This window comes from Mus caroli, chromosome 17 (genome assembly GCF_900094665.2).
Source record: "Mus caroli chromosome 17, CAROLI_EIJ_v1.1, whole genome shotgun sequence".
NCBI lineage: Eukaryota > Metazoa > Chordata > Mammalia > Rodentia > Muridae > Mus > Mus caroli.
In genome coordinates this window covers 11,020,534-11,044,503 of record NC_034586.1, presented here as the reverse complement: position 1 = coordinate 11,044,503, position 23,970 = coordinate 11,020,534, and the positions used below count along the sequence as shown (strand labels likewise).

The following is a 23,970-nucleotide window of genomic DNA, read 5'->3' as shown; positions in this document are numbered from 1 at the left end:
GTTCCCCTGTACTGGGGCATATAAAGTTTGTGGGACACACACATTCTTATTTGGGGGAGCTTTGAACATTTTCTGTGCTCTGTGCTCCTTCTCAATTTGTATTCTAAGTTTTACAACAATCTTACAGCACAGTGGAGCCTCTGGTGGTTTGAATGAGATGTCCCCCACAGCCTCAGACACTTGAGCACTTGGTCCCATATATATATATATATGGTCTTGGTTTTATTCATACATTTCTTAATAGATGTTATTCACACCTCTTTTGGAGTTGTAAGCATCTTTAAGGAAGTCTTGTCCTATGACTCTGATGCGTTGATTTCTTCTGGGACACTTTATCTATCTTTTGAATACACTACATTTTCTTGATTCTTTGTATGTGTAACTTAATTGATGGAAATTAAAAATGTTGAGTCATGAAATTACACCTCTGAGAATCAGTCTTTTTTTTTTTTAAAGATTTATTTTATGTATGTGAGTACACTGTAGCTGTATAGATAGTTGTGAGCCTTCGTGTGGTTGTTGGGAATTGAATTTTTAGGACCTCTGCTCACTCTGGTCAACCCTGCCTCTCTGGTCAGGCCTGCTTGCTCCAGCCAAAAGATTATATGTAAGTACACTGTAGCTGTCTTCAGACGCACCAGAAGAGGGCGTCAGATCTCATTACAGGTGGTTGTGAGCCACTATGTGGTTGCTGGGATTTGAACTCAGGATCTTTGGAAGAGCAATCAGTGCTCTGACCCGCTGAGCCATCTCAAATCAGTGTTGACTTTTGGGGTTTGAAAGGTATCTTGGTGCTGCGAGTCAATCTGAATGAAAAACCGGGAGCCTTTTATTTTATTTATTTATTTATTTATTTATTTATTTATTTATTTATTTATTTATGTTTTTCAAGACAGGGTTTCTCTGTGTAGCCCTGACTGTCCTGGAATTCACTCTGTAGACCAGGCTGGCCTCAAGCTCAGAAATCTGCCTGCCTCTGCCTCCCAAGTGCTGGGATTAAAGGCGTGTGCCAACACCACCGGTCCCCGGAGCCTTTTATATTCCTTTGGGTCTCATCCTTTTCCTGACCATGTATGACTGACTTCTAAATTTGCCCTTTACACTAGGTTGCTTTTTTTTTTTTTACACTAGTTGAATGTTATGATCCTTATTTTATATGCATGGGTATTCTGCCTGTGTGCCTGCCACATGTGTGCTTCGAGAAGTTCTTGCTGGCTACTCCGTGGGTGCCAGGAACAAACCTGGGTCTCTGGGAGAGCATCCAGTGCTCTTAACTATTGAGACATCTCTCCAACCCCTAATTAATCTTTATCTACAGGTTGTTTTAAACCTTGTGGAAGTTACTTAAGCTAGGGGAGTTGACACATGATGGCCAGCCTCTGTGCCTGCTTCTCAGGAAACCAAAACAGCAGTTGCCACACAGCACCCCACTATTTGGAGGGCAAAGTGTTCTGTTTGTTTGGCCCTGGCAGTCTGAACCAGAAATGTACACGGGGCTGTCCCTGGCTGAGTAACTGAAGTAGAAATTAACCGCACTGTACCAAGCAAGCTTATCTTGGCAGCCAGCTTCAACACTTTGACAAGTGTGATGGCTCTCAACTGGAGATAAGGACATCCAGAGTGACCCGATTTATCTCCTGTGATATCACTGGCCCCCAATGAGTTTTATTAATCTTTATGTGCATCCGTGTTTTGCCTGTATGTGTGTGTTTGTCAGATCCCCTGGAACTGGAGTTAGACAGTTGTGAACTGCCATGTGCTGGGAATTGAACACAGGTCCTTTGGAAGAGCAGCCAGTGCTTTTAACCACTGAGCCATCTCTCCAGCCCTGCAGTGACTTTTTAAATGTAATACCTTTATTAGTCCAAAATAAATTTGCAAGCGATTTCCTTGATAATATTTTAGAATGGCAAGATAATTGATATGAGCAAAGACTTGTTTTTATCTTTTTGTTGCTGTTTATGCTATGTTCTTATAGGCAGAAAATGTGATTTTAGTAAATTAGCTTTTTATTATTTTGTCTGAGGTTTACTTTGGGGCCTAAATCATAGTTATCCTATGAACTACCCACATGTGTTCAAAAAGAATATAAACCAATTCACTCCTCTGTTTCTATTAGAGCACACTTACTTATTAACGTGTTCAAATGAACGTCATTGCTTTTGTTGTACCTGACCTGTTCGCTGCTGGAATGAATGTGCCAGATTTATCTTGCATTTTACTTGTGTTTTGAAATTGATTCCAGCATAGAATGTAAGTGGCTTTTCTTCTCACCCCCTTTCTAGTTCATATTACAAAACATTGACAGATAATATAAAATATTGTTTTCTAAGCAAGAAAAGGCAGTGTGCCTTTCTTTTTGTCTCACTCTGAGGCACCTGTCACTTTCCTTGTAACAGTCAGTCTATTGCTTGTCGGTTTATTTGCTTTTACAGTTCAGAACTGCTTAGTGGCACCTACCTGCACATTTCACGGATTTCTCTGCCCAACGCTGGGTCATACAGTCTCTGCATTCCATGGGATGGAGCTTCAAGCTGAGCACACCCATTTCCTCTTAGAAAGGATATATATGGGTCAAATTTTTGATTCCTGAAATTGTGTTGATTTTTTTTCCCCTACTCTAGGAACAGTGATTATAGGATTCTGGACTCAACATTATTTTTATATAATGTGATATGCCTGCTAAAAAAGGTAAGAGAAGGCTTGACATAAAAAGGCAGATATGATACAGAGGGCTGTCTGGGCCACAGAACAGGACCTTGTCTTAAAGGAAAAAAAAGTTAAGTATGAGTTTAAAAAATGTATTTTTATTTTATTGTGTATGTGGAAATTCTATCACAAGACTTGACTGGAAAACAACGTAAGCAAATGTCACTGGAAAAGCTCTAAAGGTGATAAATATTCCATCAACACTGGCTTATTTAAACTTGTGACTGACGGACGCACGCATTTTATTGACAAGTGTTGGGATGCAGCTTCTGTGATGGAAAACAACTTAGAAATAGACTTTCAACTTAAGAGATCAGAATCTTAATTAAAAGTTACACAAGTAGACAGCAAGGAAACAGGATTTCAAACGGCAGCAATGTTTGAAGAGGACAGTGTTCGAGGGAAGGACCAGAAAAGCCAGCTCCAAACTAGGCAGCAAAGTCATGACAGCTACAAGATCTGCAGACACACTATGCTTAAGTCCTTCAGAAGCAGAAGGAAGCTGAACAAATACAACCGTGTTCAAATGCAGGCGATATACCTATACCTTTCTGGTAAACACAAGAATCTCAAGGAGAAACGCAAGGCCTCTGCACAGCATGGTTGAGCCAGTGGTCTGGGAAACTGTCAGCGTAAAGGTGACAAGGAACATTTTTAGAAGCTTATTAAAATCTTAGACAGGAGCACTGAAAGGATACATCTTCCAGTGACCAAAGTGCTTGCATCTCCTGAGGGAACTAAGTGTCCCCAGAGATGCAGCAGGGCCATAAGGGCCCTGGACAGGCCCAGATACTCTTGGATCCCCAGTGGAGATGGATAAGTACCTCAAAGAGGATCTTACTTTTTAAGCTTAACCCACTATGCTTCTTTAAAAAAAAAAAAAAATCCCTTTTTTTTTTTTTAAACTTATTTCATCTTTATGGGTGTTTTGCCTGCATGCATGTCTGGGCATTACTTGGGTGTCTGCTTCTCACAGAGGCCAGAAGAGGCTTTCGATCCCCTGGAACTGGAGTTTCAGACAGTTGTGAGCCACCGTGTGTGGGTGAGGGGAATCTGGAAGAGCAGACCCTGTTCTTAACCGCTGAGCCAGGTTTCCTCCAAGCAGAACCAACTCGCCCGCAAGAGAGCAAGAATTTATTTAGTTGCTTTTTTTTTTTTCTATCTAAATACTTTGTGGATCAAGAAAAAAAAATAGATGAATACTTACTTTTGTTAGATTTTTCTAATGAAAAAGTAATTTCTGACAGATTGTATAGCTATTAGATATCATGGTTGGTGGTCTGAATGAGAATGGCCCCATAAGCTAGTATGTTTGAAAGCTTGGTCTCCAGTTAGTGGAAAGGAATAGGAGGAGTGGCCTTACTGGAGGAGGTGTGGCTTTGCTGATGGAGGTGTGTTGCTTGGGGGAGTGCTTTGAAGTTTCAAAACCCTGAGCCATTCCCAGTTGGCTAGTCGTCACCTGGCTCCTGTCATATACCCCAACATGATGGACATAGACTCTACCACCCTATGGAACTCTAAGACCCAAATTAAATGCTTTCTTTTGTAAGTTGCTTTGGTCACAGTGCCTTTTCACAGTAACAGAAAAATAAGGAGACATCATGAGTTCAAAGACTAATGATTTGAGGAAACATTTTCACAATTTAATAGTAAGAAAATGTTTGGAATTAGACTCCTGCTAAGGTCAGGAGAGCATTCTCAATGATAGTGTCAAGTGTTCTGGATCATGGAGTCAGGAGCAACCTCTGAAACAAACCAATGGGATATTTTTATAGTTTGTGTAGGAGAAACCTCTGAAAAGCAATTTTTCCTTCCTTTAAAGGGTTGCCCCGGTTGCTGTCCTTGTTGCTGAGACTGGAAGGCAGAGTCCGGGCATTGATCCTGTTTCCACACGCTTCTGGAAGAAACAAACATCTTGGATTAGGTTGGTAGATCCCAATCCGGAAGCTGGCCCATGTGACATATTAACCACTTGGCCCTCAGCTTTAAAGACAGAGCATCTACTGGTTCACTGAGAGGCTGGGAAGGACTTTACCTGTACAGCATCTAGTATCTTCTCCAGTGGTTACGTTCATGCTGTCTGCCCCCTGTACCAAACAGAGATGAACACCAGAGTAAGAAGAAATGTCTCCAAACACCAACTCAAAGAAGTGGCACGGCTCTCAGCACGCATAAAGACGGATTGCTGAGCTGTACTGGAAGACAGAACATTTTTCAGTTGTGACCACCTGTCATTAAATTTTGCTCTATAATTATTCCATTAGATGGAAGCAATTAATTAGGAGGCATTGCTATTAGTAGAAGGAAACTGTCAAAATTGTTTCTCTTGGTGCCAGTTCTGACCATCTGCAGGACATCTAGATGTTTATTACTGCTAATGACTTTGGAAATGGAAATTCATATGCAGATGGCTCTCAGAGGACTTCCTGCCAAGCACAGAAAAAGCAATGTGTGGCTTTTCCAGGGCTGAGCACACAAGTGCCCCAACCCCACAGTGTAGCTGGCCACTTCCTGCCTCTGACAGACACGGGGGTTGGGAAGGGGCTTGGAGCAGAACTAGCCTTGAAGGAAACAGAGTTTCCACATCTTAAAAACAACCCTTTTTTGGTGGAACTCAGGACTCGCTGTGAGTCCCGGCCAGGACAATGCCACATAGTGAGATCCTGGCTCAACACCACCACCACACTTTTCTGTAAGTCTTGCTCCGGGCTTTCTTTGGTACCTGGAAGTGATGGCTTTAGCATGCACTGCCTAATGACCCCTAAAGTGTGAGGGTGACAACCCAAACAGGTGTCCAGATGAATACAACCTTCAGCACCTCTGCTGCCATCCAAGCTCTCACCCCATGGTTTCCTAGTGTGCAGGCCCCTCTCAGTCACCCTGAGAAGAGGGAGAGTGAAGAGTCGCATGAAGTTTACAGCTCTTAATGGAATGTAACACATTTTTCCTCACCAGCTGGGCTAAATAATAGCCAGGGACAGGTCAAAGCTTCAACTCAGGCACCATTTGTTCACAGGGTGACTGAATTGGCCCTAGACTTTGATGTTGACTACCTGTGGGGTGCACCCCCACCCCATCTGCCAGGCCATAGTCCCTGCAGTGACCCTGACGGCTCTCATTCACGCAGTTATGTTATTATTGCATGTTGTGAACATGTGTCGACTATGCCCACGGTGAACACTGCCATTTTGAACATAAGCATTTTGAGCCTTTTCTAACATGAAGAGTTTTGTCTATTTTTTTTCTAATCTTGAAATAGTAACACCTTTCTACTTTATATGTTGTAGAAATGAAAAAGTATTAAAGTTAGGGAAACCCCACTAGGAAAATGTGCTGGCCCAAAACACAAGCCCAGTCATGTCACCAAAAAAGTAGATTGCTTCATCTTTAAAACAACAACAAAAAGCTCCAATTAAGGACCAACTGTACAAAAGAGCACATAAGCAAACTGTGTAACACAGCAGTAGCAGCAGGTGGCCTGTGGACTTTCTTCCACACGGGCAAGGTGCCAAGGAAGCTCTGTCCTTGCACACACACTGCCCCTAGCTGCTTCTAGACTCACCTCTAGCCATTGAGTCTGACATCAATCCAGCACAAGGCCACTCAAACTGGCCTTTTGGTCTCAGGTCCCTAGAACTTTTTCTAACCCAACCTTCACAATCAAGACTGTGATTATGTTTCTATTATAACCCACCCCAATAAAGTGGCGATGTCCTTCAAAGTTCCAAATCTCAAACCAGGGCCCAATGTCTATGTAGTTTTTTGGGCCTTAACTAATGTGGCCAGTGCCACATTTCAAATGGGATTCTCTGGTCCTGAAGCTAGATAATACTCCCAATGTGTCCCGTTTAATGTGGCCACACAGGTGGAGGGTAGCAGCCACTCCTGGAAATTTCCAGCCTGTGAATCGGCCAGTTGTGTAAAGAGATTTTTGCTACTGTTCATTATTCACTGGACAGGATTAACTGTCCAGGATCTGTGTGCCCCGCCCCCAGGGCTGCACATCTGGAACTGTGATGATGACCTCACAGTGTTCTTTTCTGGGTCAGAAGAACTGCTTATTGGTTTTGACTATGTGGCCTTTTCTTTATATGTGTAAACAAAGGCTTTAAGACATGTATGTCAGAAGTGAGATATCAAAACCTTGGTGTTTATGGATGTGGTCACTGGATTTAGAACAATAATCCTAGGGCACCTGATGGAAAGTGTGACATCACTCACTGAGTCCAAGAGTAAGACCTGCATTTTTACTGCTCCATGGAACTGAAGAACCACCCAACATGCATGCATCCAACATGCATGCAAAGTGAACCAACGCAGAGTGCATACAATCAGTCTGTTTCATTAAGCTGGTGAGTTCCAGGGTTCCAAAAAGGCATGACAATGCTGGGCTACAGGACTGTGGCTCAGAATGCAGATAAGGGGCCAGGAAGTAGCCTCATGTAGGATACTGAGGACATAAGAGTCCATGGCTCAGGGAGGACCAAGTCCTGAAGGTGCAAAAGATCCAGAAAGAAGTGTATCTTCCCAGGCCAGGCCACGGCTGAGTCCACTGATGTGTGTGCGAAAGCTGCAGACCAGCTGGGTTGAAAACTAGGAAATGAGAAGACGTGTGACATGCATATAAAGAACTAGAAGAGTAGTGGCTGCTGCCCTGGGTTCTTCACTATGCTCCCAGTCCTCCTTGGTAGTAGCTGCTTTTACAAACATGAATGGAGCAGTGCCCTTGAAGACATCTACAGCTTGGATAGGATTACCTCTGAGGAGCTAGCTGTTCTGGGGACCACTGACGACCAGCCTTCCAGCTCACCCATGGGAATTCTCATCTTAGAATTCTGACTTCTCCTGACCTGTGGTTTCCTTCTCAGGGACAGGCCCAGCAGGTTACCACCATTCTGTCACCTCAGTCTTACTGCCCTAAGACCTGTATCCACTCTACATGTAGCTAAAGGCTGCTAGCCTTATATCACTGTCCACAAGGATACCGTCACAGGCATCCTGGTGCCATGAAGATAGGAGTGGGACAGATGCCATGACGTCTCTGGGCTATTGGAAATGCTGAGTGATGTGGGATCCAGGGTGGACAGACCTCTGGACTCAGAGAACATCTGTCCTAGGGAGCAACTGTATTATTTTCATCTATGATGACATGCTCAATGCTCTCCAGAGGATGTGAAGAAATGAATACCCTTAATGACCAACAACCCAAAGGAGGATTGATTCCCCTAGTGTATCTGAAATATCTATATCCCTGTAACTTCTGCCATGGTACTAGCAGTGAGAATAATCAAATTCTTGTGACACTTTTTCTGGGACAGGATTCTGCGGTATGAACAGATCTTTGTAGGACTGGTGTGGGCTATGAGATGGTGGTCACTGTCCTAAGAGTGGAAGGTGAAGTGACTGAGACTCAGGCTACCCAGGGAAGACTGGCATGGGCTTGGCTCTATGGCACCTCTGGAAATAGTACCTTTCTCAACCACCAACCATGAATCAAAGAATTATAACCCTATAGAGCTACACGTACACAGACTTACTGATGCCAGCATCTGCCTGACAGAGAACAAGGAGACAGGACAGTGCCTGGACACAGTCATCAGACACAGTCTGAGTGTGAAGATTTGAGAACACTGGTGCTATTCTCCTGTAGCTGGTGAGGATGCTAGCCTCCCTAGAGAGCTACTGCCTCTTACTGCTCATAAGTGTGCAGTTGTCATCTGGTCTAGCTCTGAGGTTCTGGACATGGGAATGGGACAATGGCAAGCCAGAGAGGACAAAAGGAAAGCATCCTCTTCCACAGCATACTCGGCAAGCTGGCCTGCTGCTGGCAGGGAAGGGCAGGCTGAGGAAACAGTGACATGTGCAGGGGAGAACCACCACTAGAGATTGGCTGCCTTAGAGGGGCCAACAACGTTCCCCTCAGTACAAGGGCAGTAGCCTGACTTTCAGCCTGATGCCTTGCATCAGAATTCAGGCTGCCCAAACATTACCAGGGTGGAACATGCAGATGGCCAGGCTTAGGCCTGGATCCTACAGGTAACTCAAGTGGCTAAAGCCATGACCAGTGTTACAGTCGGCGTTATGAGAAGACCTATAGATGCTCATTACTTTTGGTGGCTGTTAGCTTTTTTTTTTTCTTGAATTTTTTTTTAATTTTTAATATTTTTTATTACATATTTTCCTCAATTACATTTCCAATGCTATCCCAAAAGCCCCCCATACCCCCCCCCTTCCCTACCCACCCATTCCCATTCTTTTGGCCCTGGCATTCCCCTATATTGGGGCATATAAAGTTTGCAAGTCCAATGGGCCGGCTGTTAGCTTTAATGGATAGCTATCTAGTCAGATAGGTAGCCTTTCCCCTTGCCATTTTTCTGGACAAGCATCTGTCTGGGTCAGCTCAGAGTTGTGGGGCAGCTGGTTATCGTGGCAGGGAGCCCTAGGAATGGTTTGTCCTGGAGAGTTGAGGGAATTTCAGCGGGGCCACCACAGGCCCTAGAAGTCAGTGAGAGGTAGGATGTGGAGAGTACTCTCTGTAGCTAGTTGTTCAAGGAAACGGAAAAGCCAATCCAAGTCTGCAGTGACAGAGCCTCTCTCCCCTGCCCCTTGCCCCCTCCCCTCCTCTCTCCAGGGAGGAGCCTCTTAAAGGTGTCCACAGGAACAGAACTATTGTAAATGACACAGCAGCTTCACCATTTGCTCATGTTCTGTCTACAGCCTGGGCACTGGACATGCGTACTGTTGTCTACAGCCTGGGCACTGGACACACGTGCTGTCAACAGCCTGATGAGGCCCTTTCTCAGCAATCTGAGCAATGTGTAAAGCTGCACACAGTTCACAAAAGTTAAGTCACATTTGCGTTTCCATAAAAGGACAAAACCATAAATTTTAGGTAATTTCAGTCAATTACCAAGTTTAGCTCTGAAGTCTATAAGGGATTTGAATTTAAATACTGATGAGAGGTTCTCTATATATTTAAATGTAAATAATTACATATTAAAATAAATATAGTGTGATTTTCAATACATCTGCACAACACATAAGAAGCTGCACTTCCAACATTATAAATGTAATCCACGACATGGAAGATGGAGCATGGAAGATAACATTACTATTTAAACCCTCTATCCACAACCTTTTGAAAAATCTTTGAATAAATTGTATAAAAAATGAGTTTTTAAGAGATGAACAAATGGGCAGAAAATAAAGCAGCAAGGCGAGACATAGCAGCATTGAGCGAGATCAGTGTTTATCTCTATCCCATTAGGAATTAGGTACGCTAACATGCTGGTTTGTTTTCTGATTGTAACTGTTTTGAAACACAGGGAAGGGTCTTCAGCACATGCCTAGTGTGAAGGGATGCAGTGCCTGGAGCACGCAATGGCTGACGTGGTAGCCTCTTACCTGAACCCTGGTTTCTCCATGACTGCCCAGAATGGCCATGTGTGGAGTCTGTCCTGTAGGAGCTGTAGCCCTGTCTCCCTTGCCTCCCTGTGGGAACATGGGCAACACATCAGCACATGGCCACTCACTCTGTCTCACACTTAATGGTGCAGCAAGTGACAGCAAGCCAGGGGACGTTCAGTGTGTTCACAGCAGCAGAGTGGACCTGGAGGACCTCCGAAGGCCGAAGAAGAGATGCAGCCAATCTGTGCTGGGAGCTAAATGGCAGCCTATGACAGAACTAAGAAGTAGCTTACCATGTGCCTCTGGGATCTTGTTTCTCACCCAGACTCCTTCCCAGAGGCAACAACTGTCAAAGATCATTCCTCCAGCAGGGAGGCCCACTTACAGTTGCTTTAGGTAACACAATGATATGGATGCTTCTCCCTTGAGCATATTCCTGGGATGTGGTGTGCTCTTCTACGCTCCCCACAACTGCATGAACACATTCCTTTTACACTCTGACGTCTTCCTTGGATCACTAACTTCCACTCATATGTGCGACCTTGCACGTGAGGCATCTTTGTTTCATGTGCTCCACAGGAGGATGAGTTCCTGCCATAAGTGCCAATCACCGACTCCGGGGTGGGTCTGGTCACTGTGCATTTGGTCAGGAACCCCCAAGCACAACACATGTATGATATGACCTTCAGAGACTGAACTCCTCTTCTGTTTGGAGGCACTGTGGCCAGAAAGGATAAGGAGCCACGCGCCCATACCACTAAATTCACCCAGCAGTGACCAAGAAGATCACAGCACAACAGACTGATGCCTGAGAGGACCCAAGGATGCTGGCACTTTCCCCAGGGCCACCTCTTGTCTGGGGCCCGGGACAATCCATGGGCCATCTCCTGATCCCATTTTCTTCCACTGTCAGAGCAGTCACTATCCTGATAAGAGCACTTCAAAACCTTTAAAAGCGCCCCAATTTGTAATGGATATAGACATCAACTCTTTTAAATGTAGTATTAAGAATTCTGTACCCAACTCCAATTGACCTTCCTTGCTCTTCCTCCTGTTGTAATTCACCCAAATCAATACCCAGTCCTCCCCAGACCTTACTCACTGAGCAAGGCCTCCTGACTGTGGCTGCTGACAATCGGCCTATTGGGATGCCCATTACTGACACCCTCGCTGCAGAGCTCCTTGGATGTTTAGAGCCCATTGGCAGTGTGGAACTTTGCAGGAACTCCCAAGTACAATAGATGTTTGATATGACCCTCAGAGGCATGGACATGTGTCATGGACAACAGTGAAAGAAGACTGTCCACTGTTCAGCATGGTGGGAAGTGCTGTGTAGATGGCTGAGTGAGAACCTTGAAAGGCATATCAGAAATTTAACATCTTTCAGCAGGTCTCATTTTAGGTCACAGAGCTCTAAGTCATTTTACAGTTCTTTTTAAATGCTTTCCTTTTGAGATAATTTAATTGTGACATTTCTCTCTTCCTTCAAGTCCCTCCCATTTCCCCCTCCCTACTTGCATTCAAATTCATGACCTTTTTTTTTCACTGTTATTCTGTACATATATGTATAGAACATACTGAATTTTTCTTTGTTATGTCCCTTTGTTATGAGAAAAACTAAATCTTAACTTTTGTCAAGTAGACAAATACTACCCATATAGTCTTTAACTGGGGGAATTGTGGGAATTCTCCTAGGGAGACATTAGGGAAAGAGTTCTTTATTCAATTAACAAATGAATCCTTTTTGAAATGTTTTTCCTTATGGGACCAGAATTTAGGTTACCTGACGACAGCCCAGTCATCTTCATCTGTCATAATCTTATCATTCTCTTTTCAGGTAAGTCTACCTGGGCCCCAGCACTTTAAGTGACAGGAAGAGAGAAGCAGCCAGCCCTTGCCCACCTGTGTAAGGAGAGTCCCAATGTGTTCTGCCTACGATGCGTCGGTTCTCCTTGGAGCAGGCCTTGCAGACCACTGCCTTCAGGTTATGGAACTTGGTGAGCCACGATCTCTGCAAACAGATCAGATGAAAGAGTGGGATTGAACAGAGCAGGGTGTGAGGTGGCAGTGGTAGGATTCAACCTACTAGTAGTCTCTGTCCCCACATCAAACAGTGTAGAGTCATGCTCTGCACCAGGCGAAGAGGCTCTGCGTCTCTGCATTACCATGATCTGAAGAGGGTCTCAGATGACTGTTCCCCTCATGAGTCCCCTGGAAATGGCAGCAAATACCTATGATGTCTGCCTCTATCTTGTGTAGATTCAACAGTCATAGCTAAAAACTACTCCCCTGACAATCTACGAACACCGAGTGGAGGTGTTGGGGTCAAACACCAGCAGCAGACGGGGGTCTGATCGTTAGCTGTTCTGGTAGCTTCTTGAATTACTAGTCAAATTTCATCCTAGATAATTCTTTTAAGTGGGCTTGGTGTGAGATGGAGTGCTCAATTGTGCATTTTGAGGTACATAGACAAGGATAACTGGCAGCGGTGTTCCGGGGCTGCATTTTCTTCCGCCACGGCTGCCAGAGTCGCACCCAGATCTGAGGGAAGGGCTGCCCACTTGTTCTGCTCCTCTGAGTTCTAAACACTCACAGACCCGGCCACACCCTGGAACTGTGGTGAGAAATGGTGACGGCGACACATTGCCAAATGTTTTCCCTGTGGTGTGAAAACTTGGGAGTGTTTTATCTAACAGATCAGCATGTTCTCTCACAATCACACCGCCTTCTCATCCCTGTGGGTAAGAAAACATTCCAAATGAGCTTGGCGGGAGGCCTCATTTGGAAATCTTCCAGGAATCATGAAGCAATTCTACTGAGAAGGGCTGAGTCAGCAGTCGGGGTCCCCAGGCCATGGGCAGCCTTTCATAGCAGAAGGGTCTCCCCCAGCTAGTCTGCTGTCTGGGGGAACCCCTCTATAGATGGTGCAAGCCCTCCTCTCAGCTCATTCTCCCTACAGGAGCCACTAGCTAGATGAACACCAAGTGCTGCTGCTGAGCACGCCAACCTCATGTGTGGAGAACAGTTATGGAAATGTAAGCATGGTCCTAGCAGCTGTGTGAGGTGATGGGGGTGATGCCAGAGAACATGCCTGCTTTCCTAAAGCTTCCTACAGTGAGATGGGCAGACCTTCCAGGCTCATTACAGTGACTGACTTCAAATGTACTTGTTCCAATATACAAGAACCAGGACTCACATTTTGTTCCAAAAGAACTTCCACGGCATATCCCTTTTCAGACTGCAGGTACTTCTGATGGAAAAGCTTGCCATCAAACACATTCCAGGGCATAAACTCACTTGTTGTCCAGGGGAAGCCACATGCGCTATTGACTAGTACCAACGTGGTGAGGCCACGGACGAGGAGGGATCCCAGCTGCACAGCTCTGGAGTTAATGTAATCCAGCTGTGGAGACAGATGTGCACCAATAGCTCAAAACAGAGAGCTCAAGGTAGAAGTCAAATGTGAGAAACAAAAAGATAACTCAAGGGTCGATGCCTGCGAAGTCCTGAATAGGATGCTTGGCCTCCTGACGCTTCTGAATGAAAGAGGCCTGACAAGCAAGCTACACCAGAGAAGGATGACAGGAGCCCCTCCCATCGCCCACGAACACACCTCTGTTCACCATCCACCCACTAGGGCAGCAGGTACTCACATGGGCTCTCTCGTTACACAGATCCAGAATAGTCATTCTGGTTGTAGTGGTTTGAATGGGACCAGTTTCCATAGACTCTTTAAATTTGAAAGCTTGATCCTCAGTTGGTAGAACTGTTTGAAAGGGATTAGGAGGCGTGGCCTTGTTGGAGGAGGAGGTGTGTCATTGGGAGTGGGCTTTGAAGTTTCAATAGCCCACACCATTCCCAGTCTCCCCCCACCGCTGCCTGCCTGCCTTGGCCTTGTGGATCATATGAGCCCTTAGCGACTGCTCTTGTGCCGTGCTCCCTGCCTGCTGCCGTGCTCCCCACCATGATCATCAAGGACACATCTGTCTTGTCTCAGTGACAGAAAAGAAACTGAGACACTGCTCTAGGAAAATATGGGCTATCACAAGATGTGGCCACCAAGTCAAACTTACAAGATCACCTATTGTTAGGTTTATTCTCCTGAAAAACACAGGAAGAGAAGTTCCCTATGTTTTTAAAAATCATACTTCATCTCATTTCAATTGAATACCATTAAGAATAAAATGCCACATGGTAAAATCTCAAAAGGTGCCCAGGTTTTGACAAATTAAGAATGTCTTGCCTGAGCTCTGGAGAGATGGTTCAGTGGTTAAGTGGCTGCTCTTCCAGAGGACCTGGGCTTGATTCCCAGCACCCACACGGCAACTGTCTATAACCTCAGCTATAGGGGGTCCAAGGCCCTCATCTGGCTTTTAAAGGTAGAGTACAGAGGTGTGCATGGTGCACAGACACACATGCAGGCAGAAGACTCATACACATAAAATTAAAATAGATAAATAAAAAGTCTCAAAAAGGAGAATCTCTTGCTAACATGAAATACTTCTTTTCTTTGTAAATTCCATCTGTACATTCAACTTTCTTTGTTGTTGTTCTTTATGCGGCATAAGGTTCCACATCCCACAGGAAGCCACGCGTATTCCCCTGGATCTGTGATGCTGACCATGCTGCAGGCATCAACACTGCAGATGTCCAAGAAACCCCATTGAAAGGGGAGCACGAGTAAGCCAGCCCCTCTGGGCATCTATTTTGCTCACACTGACCAATGCTACCTTGAACACCATGACATATCTAAGAATTAATAAAACCGAAAAAAAGGTTAGAGAGGTGATCATTGTTTTAACCATTTTAATACACAAGGCCGCACTTAAATGAATTTGACAATTATTTTAAAAACTATCGGAAGTACAGTGGTGCACGGCTGTAGTTCCAGAATGGAGGAGGCTGAGGCATGCTGACTGTCACAAAGCTCATGACTCCCCGGGTCTGCGTGGTGAGTTCCAGGCCAGCAGGGGATACAGTGTGAGACCCTGTTTCTCTAAATAAAAAGTTGCTTATTGTGAGCCTGGATCACGGCAGACTCAGCCTTTAATCCTAAGGGCTCAGCTCCAGCTCCATAGACTGTTTATAAAGAGGTCTGGCTCCGAGACGCTCATTCCTTAGACAGAGCCACTAGGGGATACTTTGTAGGCTCTGATGGGGCTCTTCACTAGTGTAAAATTTCCATGCATGGGCTGCAGAGTCTACTATGAGCAGAACTGAATTTAACGAACTATTCTCAAAGCCCATTAATACCCGATTTTCCTTTCATCAACTCTATGAGTAAAGTGAGCAGACGTCCAGAGGCATAAGGTCTTCTTTCATGTGTTTTTTATCAAGGGTACAGTCTCTGGGGGAGGGCTCTCTATGTAGCCCTGGCTGCCCTGGATCTTGCTATGTAGATCCTGCCTCTGCCTGCCTCTGTCCCAGGAGCTGGGATTAAAGGCATGCACCACCACACCTAGCACCAGGGCAAGTCTGGACCTACAGATCACACTTCCGTTTAACTTGTACCTAGGCAATTCAGCTTAGTAAAACAGTTTTGAGGGTATTGCCTTCATAGCTCAGTTTCTATGTGCTCACTGGTAATACATGGACACTGACTGAATTCTGTATGCGGGGCTGTCATCCTGTTTTGTTTTCGTTTTGCAATTCCCTCAAGACTTTCCTTTTAGAGGACTTCTGGATAAGACGGCAGAGCAGAAGCCACGTTGGATGCAGTCACTGATTACAATTTGGGAATTAAAGGGAATATGAATATTTTATCACTCCATCTGCTACTTTTCCAAGCCTGAAATAGATTTGATCAACACCTCAACCAGCCTCTCTACCAGGGGACCCGTGGGACCCGTGGAATACGATGAATGGATTTGCTGCTGCCACTCAGACAGCGACTCCTACCCCTTCCTTCCAAAGCAGCATTTCCTGTAAGCAAACTGGGCTGAAAAACTCCTACCAGGAAATCTACCAAACATGCGGTGGTAAAAATGTCACATAAGCAGTTCCTGGTGGTTGCTACCAGGAACACTGTCAACACTCCAAATGAGGAAATGCAAAATTTCTGAGGGAGCTAAACACAAACTCTCACAGTGCTTTGGGTACAGCTCCCCGTCCCGTGGGAAGGCAGGAACTTTAGCTGCACCAAGTTTACCTCAGCTCTCCACAGCCAACAAAACAGTTAAGAAAACTCCATTCACCAGGGGGAGCTGGAAACCCACAGCAGAGAAAATGGGGCCATTTAAAACCAAAGGGAACACAACCTAGACCAGAACCAAGGGGACAAAGCGGCAGAGCAGCCAAGGAGAAGAAACCAACACTTGGGCTCTGCTCACATTTTCTTTTATGACAGACCACTCAGCTCTCCTTCCCCACGACAGCTATTCCTTATCTACATAGCACAGGCATGCATGGTAACAGGCCAACACTGGCCCCTACATAGGATGGGGAGGCACGGTAACAGGTCAATGCTGTCCACTACATAGCACAGGGAGACACTGTAACAGGCCAACTCTGTCCCCTACATAGCAAGGGAGGCACTGTAACAGGCCAAGGCTGTCTCCTACATAGCCCAGGAAGGCACGGTTACAGGCCAACTCTGTCCCCTACATAGCACAGGGAGACACTGTAACAGGCCAAAGCTGTCCCCTACATAACACGGAGAGGCACTGTAACAGGCCAATGCTGTCCCCTACTGTTCATATTACACATTCTTACACTCTTCTTTCTTAACCTGTTCTTTTCTTTTAAATCTTCCTTTCTCTCTTCTGATGCTTATTCCACTTGGTTCTACATCTCTGAAAGCTGAGAGGCTGACTTGGTTTACAACCACTGAGTATATATATTTACTTTTTCTTAGTCTACAACTAATCCAAAGCCCCACATATCCACCCCACTTCCCCCTTTGCCCTGACTATCACCAGGCCTATTCATGCCCCTCTCCTCTGCTTCCCATCGAGTGGCCTAAGCTTACTGCTAGGTTCATGGTGACTGTCCAGCTCTTTTCTACTTTGCATCCATCCTAGCAGTATTAGTATTCATAGTACTGCCAGGGTCCATTCACTTTCTACACTAATCCCTACCTAGCAAGTGTGTTCTGTAGTTACCTGCAACTCCATCACTGGAGTGGTGTAACTACTGGAAGTATAGTTCCCAACCCACAGGGGCAGAGCATAGACTGAGCCTGGCGCTTAGAACAACAGTCTAAGAGATGAAAACATAGCTATAGTACAACCCCTCTCTTCCAAATACTGCAAATGTGACCACTCAGAGAAGAGAGGCAAGCTGAATTCACAGAAAACAGCCAACACGTCTTATCTTAACCTGTACTCTGATCACAGATGGGCAAATCCCAGGGCAAGACCACAAGGAACATGAAAAATCAAGGCAACTCATTTCCAGAAATCATCAACTGCATACTAATGACTCATAACTACTGTTATTTAGATGAAACTCTGGATGTATGATTGAAGAGAATGATTATAAATATGGTAAATATTATGAGGAGGACTCCAGTATTTTCTGAGAACACAAACAGGCAACAGAAAGGAATAAGACGCCAATACACAACATGAAAGGAGAATAAGAGATAAATACTGAAGAAAACCTAAACCAGAATGGTAATGGAATGAAAAACACAATAGGAAATCAAAGTCCAGGGGGTCGTCAGCAATAGAATGGATCACAAAGACACGGACTATCAAGGTACGAACTCTGCTCCTTGGTGGGGACCCAGGGTCTCCCTAGATTTCTCCCAACACCCCTCCCTTTCAATTCTTTCTTCTAGCCCATCTCCACTCCTCTGTGACATTCACAGATCCACAGTACCACTTTCTACAAGGGAGTCCCAGTGCCCGCACTAATCTGGGGCCCAGGAGGCAACCTTGACTATCCTATCTGTCCTCCATTGCAGCCTCTCCAGAGCTCCTTCAGTCCTGCTGAAGTCTGCAGCAGGAGCCCTTCCTCTCACCCCTGAGGACTCACTCCACCTCTTGGTGCAGACCTACTTCTTTCCCACTGCCCTCTTCAGCCTTTCATGCCCTCTTCATGGTTACATCCATGGCTGTGGTGACTGACCGTGACTATACCTGTAAGTGCATGAGCTGGGAGGTTGATTTTCCTTGGAGGCACAAGGCCTGAGCGATAAATGCATGCAGATCTTCCAGGGAAAGAGTGTCCACCTGAAAAGCACAGGAAAGGGCCAGCGTGAGTATACTGAAAACAAGCAACGCTTTTTATAAGTGGGTCTCAGTTGCCAAATATGGGTGTGTTTATACACACAAACACACACACACACACACACACACACACACACGAAAATGCACAGGTGTACATACAGCTACACAGTGAGTGAACCAGTGGCATGGGAAGATGGGGAGAGCAAGCCTCTGCTCTCGTCATCCACAACTCTAGGCCACAAAGCTCTCAAGTGGGGCAAACACTTCTGTGTAAAATGTACAAAACAGATGGCTCGGAGGCTGAGGTGGGGTACCCACGGCTAGCGGAACACCCAACTTCGACAATCCTGGATGTAGCCTATCCTTGGATCCCAGCAACATAACTCGGGCCCCCCCCCCACTCTGTGGAATCAAAAAGTCAAAGTGTGGGGGAAAAACCCAAATGGAGACAGCGAGAGATTAACTCGGCCTTTAAAGTAAGTTATGTGATGAGGAGACCCAAGGACATGGTGTCTCTGCCCACTCAGCTTCACACACTCCTGATGCTGACACTGCCTGCGCTTAGCCACGATGATAGTAGTCGTCAGTGCCAACTCTACTGGACTTTGGATCACTCTGGAAACATGCTTGTGGGTGTGTCTATGAGGGTGCTTCAGCAATGTGACCTGCTGTCTCTGACTTCCCTGTTGCCCTGCCTTCCCCACCATAATGAACTACACATCCTCAAACTGTACAAACCAGAATAAACCCTTCCTCACTTAGCACTGCTTCTGTCAGGTGTCTGATCGCAGCAATGAGAAAGGCGACTAACCCACGTGTCTAGTTAGCTGTCCAGTGCTGTGATGAAACTGTGTCACCAGAAGCAGCATGGGGTGGTGGCGGGGCATTCGGGGCATCATCAAAGGAAGCCAAGCATCCAGTGGCAGCCAGGAAGTGAAAGCCATGGAGGGTGCTGCTTACTAGCTTGCTCCTATGGCTTGCTCTGCCTGCTTTCACATAGCATACAAGATCACTGCCCCACCCCCACCCCAGGAATGGCATCACCAACAGTGAGCTAGACCTCCGCCCCCTCCCACATCAATCAAGAAAATGCACCATGGGCTTCCCCACACACCAACTTGATGGGGGGATTTTCTCAATCAAGGTTCCTTCTTCCGAAATGACTCTGGCTTCTGTCAAACTGACATATAAGTGGCCAGCACAGTGACCGCACTGGTAATCAACTAGGAACAATATGCTAATCACTCATGCAATTCTACTCTTACACAAGAGCTCTTCTGAGGGAGGAGTACATAGTGGCAGCAAAAACCAGGGGGGAAACAACAGTGACAACCCACTGGTAAAATTTAACCAAGATCACCTGGGAAATAAAATGCTTGCATGCCTCTGTCTGATAAAATGGTCCCTATAAACCAGAAAAAATATGGGCTTTATACCCCCCCTCACCCTGAAAACCCCCTGGAAAGATACTGTACAGGGCTTGACTCAGGTACGAGCTACCAGTCACAGGTCACGAGTCATGGAGATCTGGAAATTCAGACCTGCCACTCTCCTGTTCCATGTTTATTTCAAAGGATGCACCATTATTAGACAAATCCTGAAGACACAGGACTTATGACAAGGCCAAGCACACATATAGATTATAAAATCCATGAGCTGCCATCTCTGCTTAGACTGAGGTCCACTGGTATGTAATTTTACCCACAATTAGTCGCATTTGGAGTCTGTTTTTTTTTTTTTTTTGGTTTTTCGAGACAGGGTTTCTCTGTTTAGCCCTGGCTGTCCTGGAACTTACTCTGTAGACCAGGCTGGCCTCAAACTCAGAAATCTGCCTGCCTCTGCCTCCCAAGTGCTGGGATTAAAGGCGTGCACCACCACGCCCGGCATGACACCAGCCAACTCTCATTTGTCTTTTCTCACAGTTAACTAAGCATGATTGTTAATTTGATGGGATTTAGAATTAACCATTGAAACAAACATCTGGACATGATTGTTGGAAGTTTCTAGACTGGGTTAGCCAAAATGGAAGAACCAACCCCAATGTAGGTGGAACCATTTTGTGGGCAACAGTCCCAGGCTGAATAAAAACAAGAAAATACGCATAGCACCAGCATTTATTATTCTACCCATGAATAGGATCAACTGCCTTGAGCCCATGCTACCATGGCCTTGCTGTTCTCCCTGTCATGATGGATTTGTCCCCTCAAACTCTGGGCCACAGTAACTTCTTTGCTAATGTGGCTTTGGCCAGGGATTTTACTGTACCAATAATCAAAGTAAAAACTATAATGCATGTCCAAGATTTCCTCAAACCAGACACACCCACATGGTGGCTCACAACCAACCGTATCTCCAGTTCCAGGGAATCTAAACCACTCTTCTGACCTCCCTGGGTACCAGGCACATAGGCAGTGCACACAAACATGGGACGGGTGGAACAAAACACTCATATACTTAAAATGAAATATTTTTAAAAAGGCAATTTAAGTTCAACCATATAAAATTATATTTTATGATTTATCCTTCTAGGTTTGCCACAGTATTCTGAGAGAAAAGTCAACACTGTGAACAAATATGTACACCACTTACTTATCGATACACTAATCCCTTGCTGTGAAAAGTCCTGACTTGTCCTCTCCATGAGCACCTTGAAGGATTAATTGTGTTCTGTGGAAAGAGACCACGGGACCTGGCCATAGAAACACGTGTGCACAGCACTCCGGGAAGGTAAGGACAGAGACAAAGGGCTTTCTATATCATACAGAACCGTAAGCTTAGCGTGTACCTGGACAAAGAGGTAGATCAGGAGGCAGCACAGCGCTCTCAGTGGGCTCTCAACTGCTTGCAGCTCTTCTCTTGAGGAGGAAAGGTTGAAGCAGGCTAGCAACGTGTCCAGGCGCCGGGCCTGCGCTGCTGGCTCTTGGCTCAGCCACAGAACTTCCAAGCTAGGTGTTCCTCCTAAAAAAAAAAGAAATCCGTACAGCATGATCGTAATACACTTTTGGAAGTACAGTGAAGAATGGTTCATCTCTTCCCTATCTGATTTACGTGGGCACTCAGGGGTTAACAGAACCAGAGGGCAGAACGCAGCTTCTAAGTTTCAAAGAAAACAGACTTTAAGTGCCAGCACAGACCCACTCAAGACCCGGCTGATAACTAGTGTGTGTGTGTGTGTGTGTGTGTGTGTGTGTGTGTGTGTGTGTAGGAAATGGGGTTTTCACCTGTGCTCACGCTACACACCACACTGAGGAATGTTTTTCAGAAAAGACAACCTTCCCTGGAAGGACCTAGTAACAGGATGGTATGTTCTAGGAAAAGGCCACCCACCTACCCCGTCTGTCAGTTAGTTAGCGCTAACTAACTCCTCTTAAATGGGTGGTTTCAAAACCTTTATGTTCAAAAGACTCAGTTGTGGAGACTCTGGGATGTATATAAAGCTCCTGATCTGAGAGGTCTATGTGCCAGTGATTGTGCATTCAAAGATCCTATAGCCTGAGATGCACGTTTCCAAAACCAACAAACAAAAAGGCCTAAAAGGTAATTTTTAGTGTTCTATTGCTATGTTATGCAGGCCCATCGAAACAATTACTAAACTTTTGAAAAAAAGTTAACTTTCCTGTTAACTTGACGATGACAAACCGTCCTGAATACGGGTGACAAACAGTGGCAACGCTACACAAACATGAAGGTGCTGGCCCTAAGAACTGAGGCAGCACCTCTCCAGGCAGCTGTGGGCACTGATTGAAAGTCCAGAGCAGCCAGGGTGAGACATCTCACATGTTCACCATGAAAACAAAGCACAGAACCAAATGCTCTCAGAAGCCAGGGACTCGGAGGAAACTCCTTCTCACCTCTTCCCACCTCAGAAGCAGAGCGACATAGTAAGTCACTTGCTGTCCTGAAAAGGCTAAAGTATTTCATTTACCAAACACGTCTTCTCTTATTAATTTTGGAAAGAAGGCCATTTTCTCTGAGAGAAAGAAAATGCTTTATGGAACTGTCCTCTGAGACATGGGTACTTAAGGACCCCCCCACACACACACTCCAAGGTCAGGGTGGGTGTCTGAGAGCCTGTTAGAAACTGCTCCCAATGTGTGTGAAGGGTTGCTGCCTATGCACTTGTGAACGAAGAACTGTTTTGTGTTTTAAATGGTTGAAAGGGCAATCAAAAGAAAACTGCTATTTCCTGGTACAAGCAAATATAAAATTCTAACGTTAGTTCAATGTTCGTCTAGTCTAACTGGAAGCTTGCTCTGCACCCTTGTGCACACATTATCTGTGACTTCTTCCAATTTGATGACATAGGTAATAAATAACAGAAAGCCACAGGGCCCACAAAGCCAACCACACTTACTGTAAGACATTAGAAACAAAAGACTTGCTAACAGCCTCTGATATAAGGGAAATGCTACGTTTCTACTATCATAGTTATTTCAAATATTAAAGTACCTAGAAGAGAGTCTTTTAAATTATAAAAGTCAGAGGTTACAAATTCCTAAAAAACAAACAAGCAAAACCCTTCCACCTTTCCACCCAGACATTACAGTATTTAAAACACAGAGGAAAAACAGCATGGAGACCATCGTCTATCCCACCAGAGCACCAAAGTAAAGAGTGAGAGATTCACTTCACTGCTCAAGACGGTAAAGGCCATTTCTTCATGAAAATGATACTTCTGCATACGTCAGAGTTTAATATTAAAGAAACCCGGCGATTTGTGAAATATATCCAGAATTGGAGATGGCAGAAGTGGTGAGCAAGGGACTCCCAGGCTGAGTGAGTGGTGACCATTTTCATTCCCAGCCTTCAGTCCCTGGAGTTCAGGGACTCAACTCCAGGAGACAGCTTTAGATGTGGAGGTGAAGACTGAAAGTGGCTGACAAGAGAGTGCCCTGGGGCTCCTCAGCGGTACCGTGCTGACCAAGCATCCAGAGGGCCTAGGTTTGAGCCTCAGCACTAAAATAAGAACAAGTCAACTCTTAATTTCTTCACTTCTTGTCACAGAAGTTTCTGATCACTATGTACTGATGTGTGTAACCACTGGTACATTTATACTGAGCAGATCCATAAAAATGACTGCTGCCTGGGAAGAGCTCGCAGCAAACAGATTCTCCATCAGGTGTAGTGGTGCACGCTTTGAATCTCAGCACTTGGGAAGTAGCAGAGAGAGGTGGATCTCTCTCTGTGAGTTCAAGGCCAGTGTGGACAGTCTAGATAGTCCAAGACAGCCAGGGCTACAGAGAGAGCCTGTCTCAAAACAGCAAAAAGACTATGCAAGCAAACTGAAGTTTAATAATGCAAAGATTAAGGGCTAGTGTTTAACCTTCTGGCAGTCAGGTGCCTAACATGCAGAAGTCCCCAGGTTAAATCTCAGTTATGAAAAAGAAATTTAAATTACTTCAGGTCAAATGGAGAAAAGGTGAACTGGGGAAGGGGCTCTGAGGAGGTTTCAAGAGGAAAGGCAGGCTCATTCGGCCTGGGCGCTGTTGGAAGAACATGGCTTCTGGAATTGTAGGCAGACAGCAATGAGCACGTGCTAAGACCCTGTCCCTTCCTTCCCTTATAACCAAACATCATGTGCAGGAGAGCAGAGAGTCCACTGACAGTGGGATCACCTGGTGCTCCCTTTGCTGAGAGTCCAGACACAGTGGGATCACCTGGTGCTCCCTTTGCTGAGAGTCCA

General features: G+C 45.4%; 1 protein-coding gene and 1 long non-coding RNA gene across 5 annotated transcripts in view; one reads left to right on the top strand and one right to left on the bottom strand.

The window, feature by feature from the left end:
• The window catches only part of LOC115029719, a 15,764-nt gene extending 3,756 nt beyond the window's left edge, over positions 1-12,008 (top strand). Inside the window, exons 2-3 of the long non-coding RNA XR_003835269.1 lie at positions 4,532-4,633; positions 11,954-12,008. This is a non-coding gene — a long non-coding RNA (uncharacterized LOC115029719). The remainder of the gene's footprint in view (positions 1-4,531; positions 4,634-11,953) is intronic.
• Fam120b (family with sequence similarity 120B) overlaps positions 2,788-23,970 on the bottom strand; it is a 61,161-nt gene continuing 39,978 nt past the window's right edge. For 2 of the 4 annotated variants that reach the window (XM_029471055.1, XM_029471056.1), the window contains 7 exons: positions 21,073-21,245; positions 18,198-18,290; positions 13,313-13,519; positions 12,019-12,127; positions 10,114-10,200; positions 4,745-4,796; positions 4,331-4,606 (listed from right to left, as the gene is read on the bottom strand). In XM_029471055.1, coding sequence (XP_029326915.1) covers positions 4,756-4,796; positions 10,114-10,200; positions 12,019-12,127; positions 13,313-13,519; positions 18,198-18,290; positions 21,073-21,245 — 710 coding nt within the window. In that variant the 3' untranslated portion in view covers positions 4,331-4,606; positions 4,745-4,755. Of the gene's footprint in view, positions 4,607-4,744; positions 4,797-10,113; positions 10,201-12,018; positions 12,128-13,312; positions 13,520-18,197; positions 18,291-21,072; positions 21,246-23,970 lie in introns of all 4 variants that reach the window. The other 2 variants (XM_021186472.2, XM_021186471.2) reach the window with 2 other exon arrangements.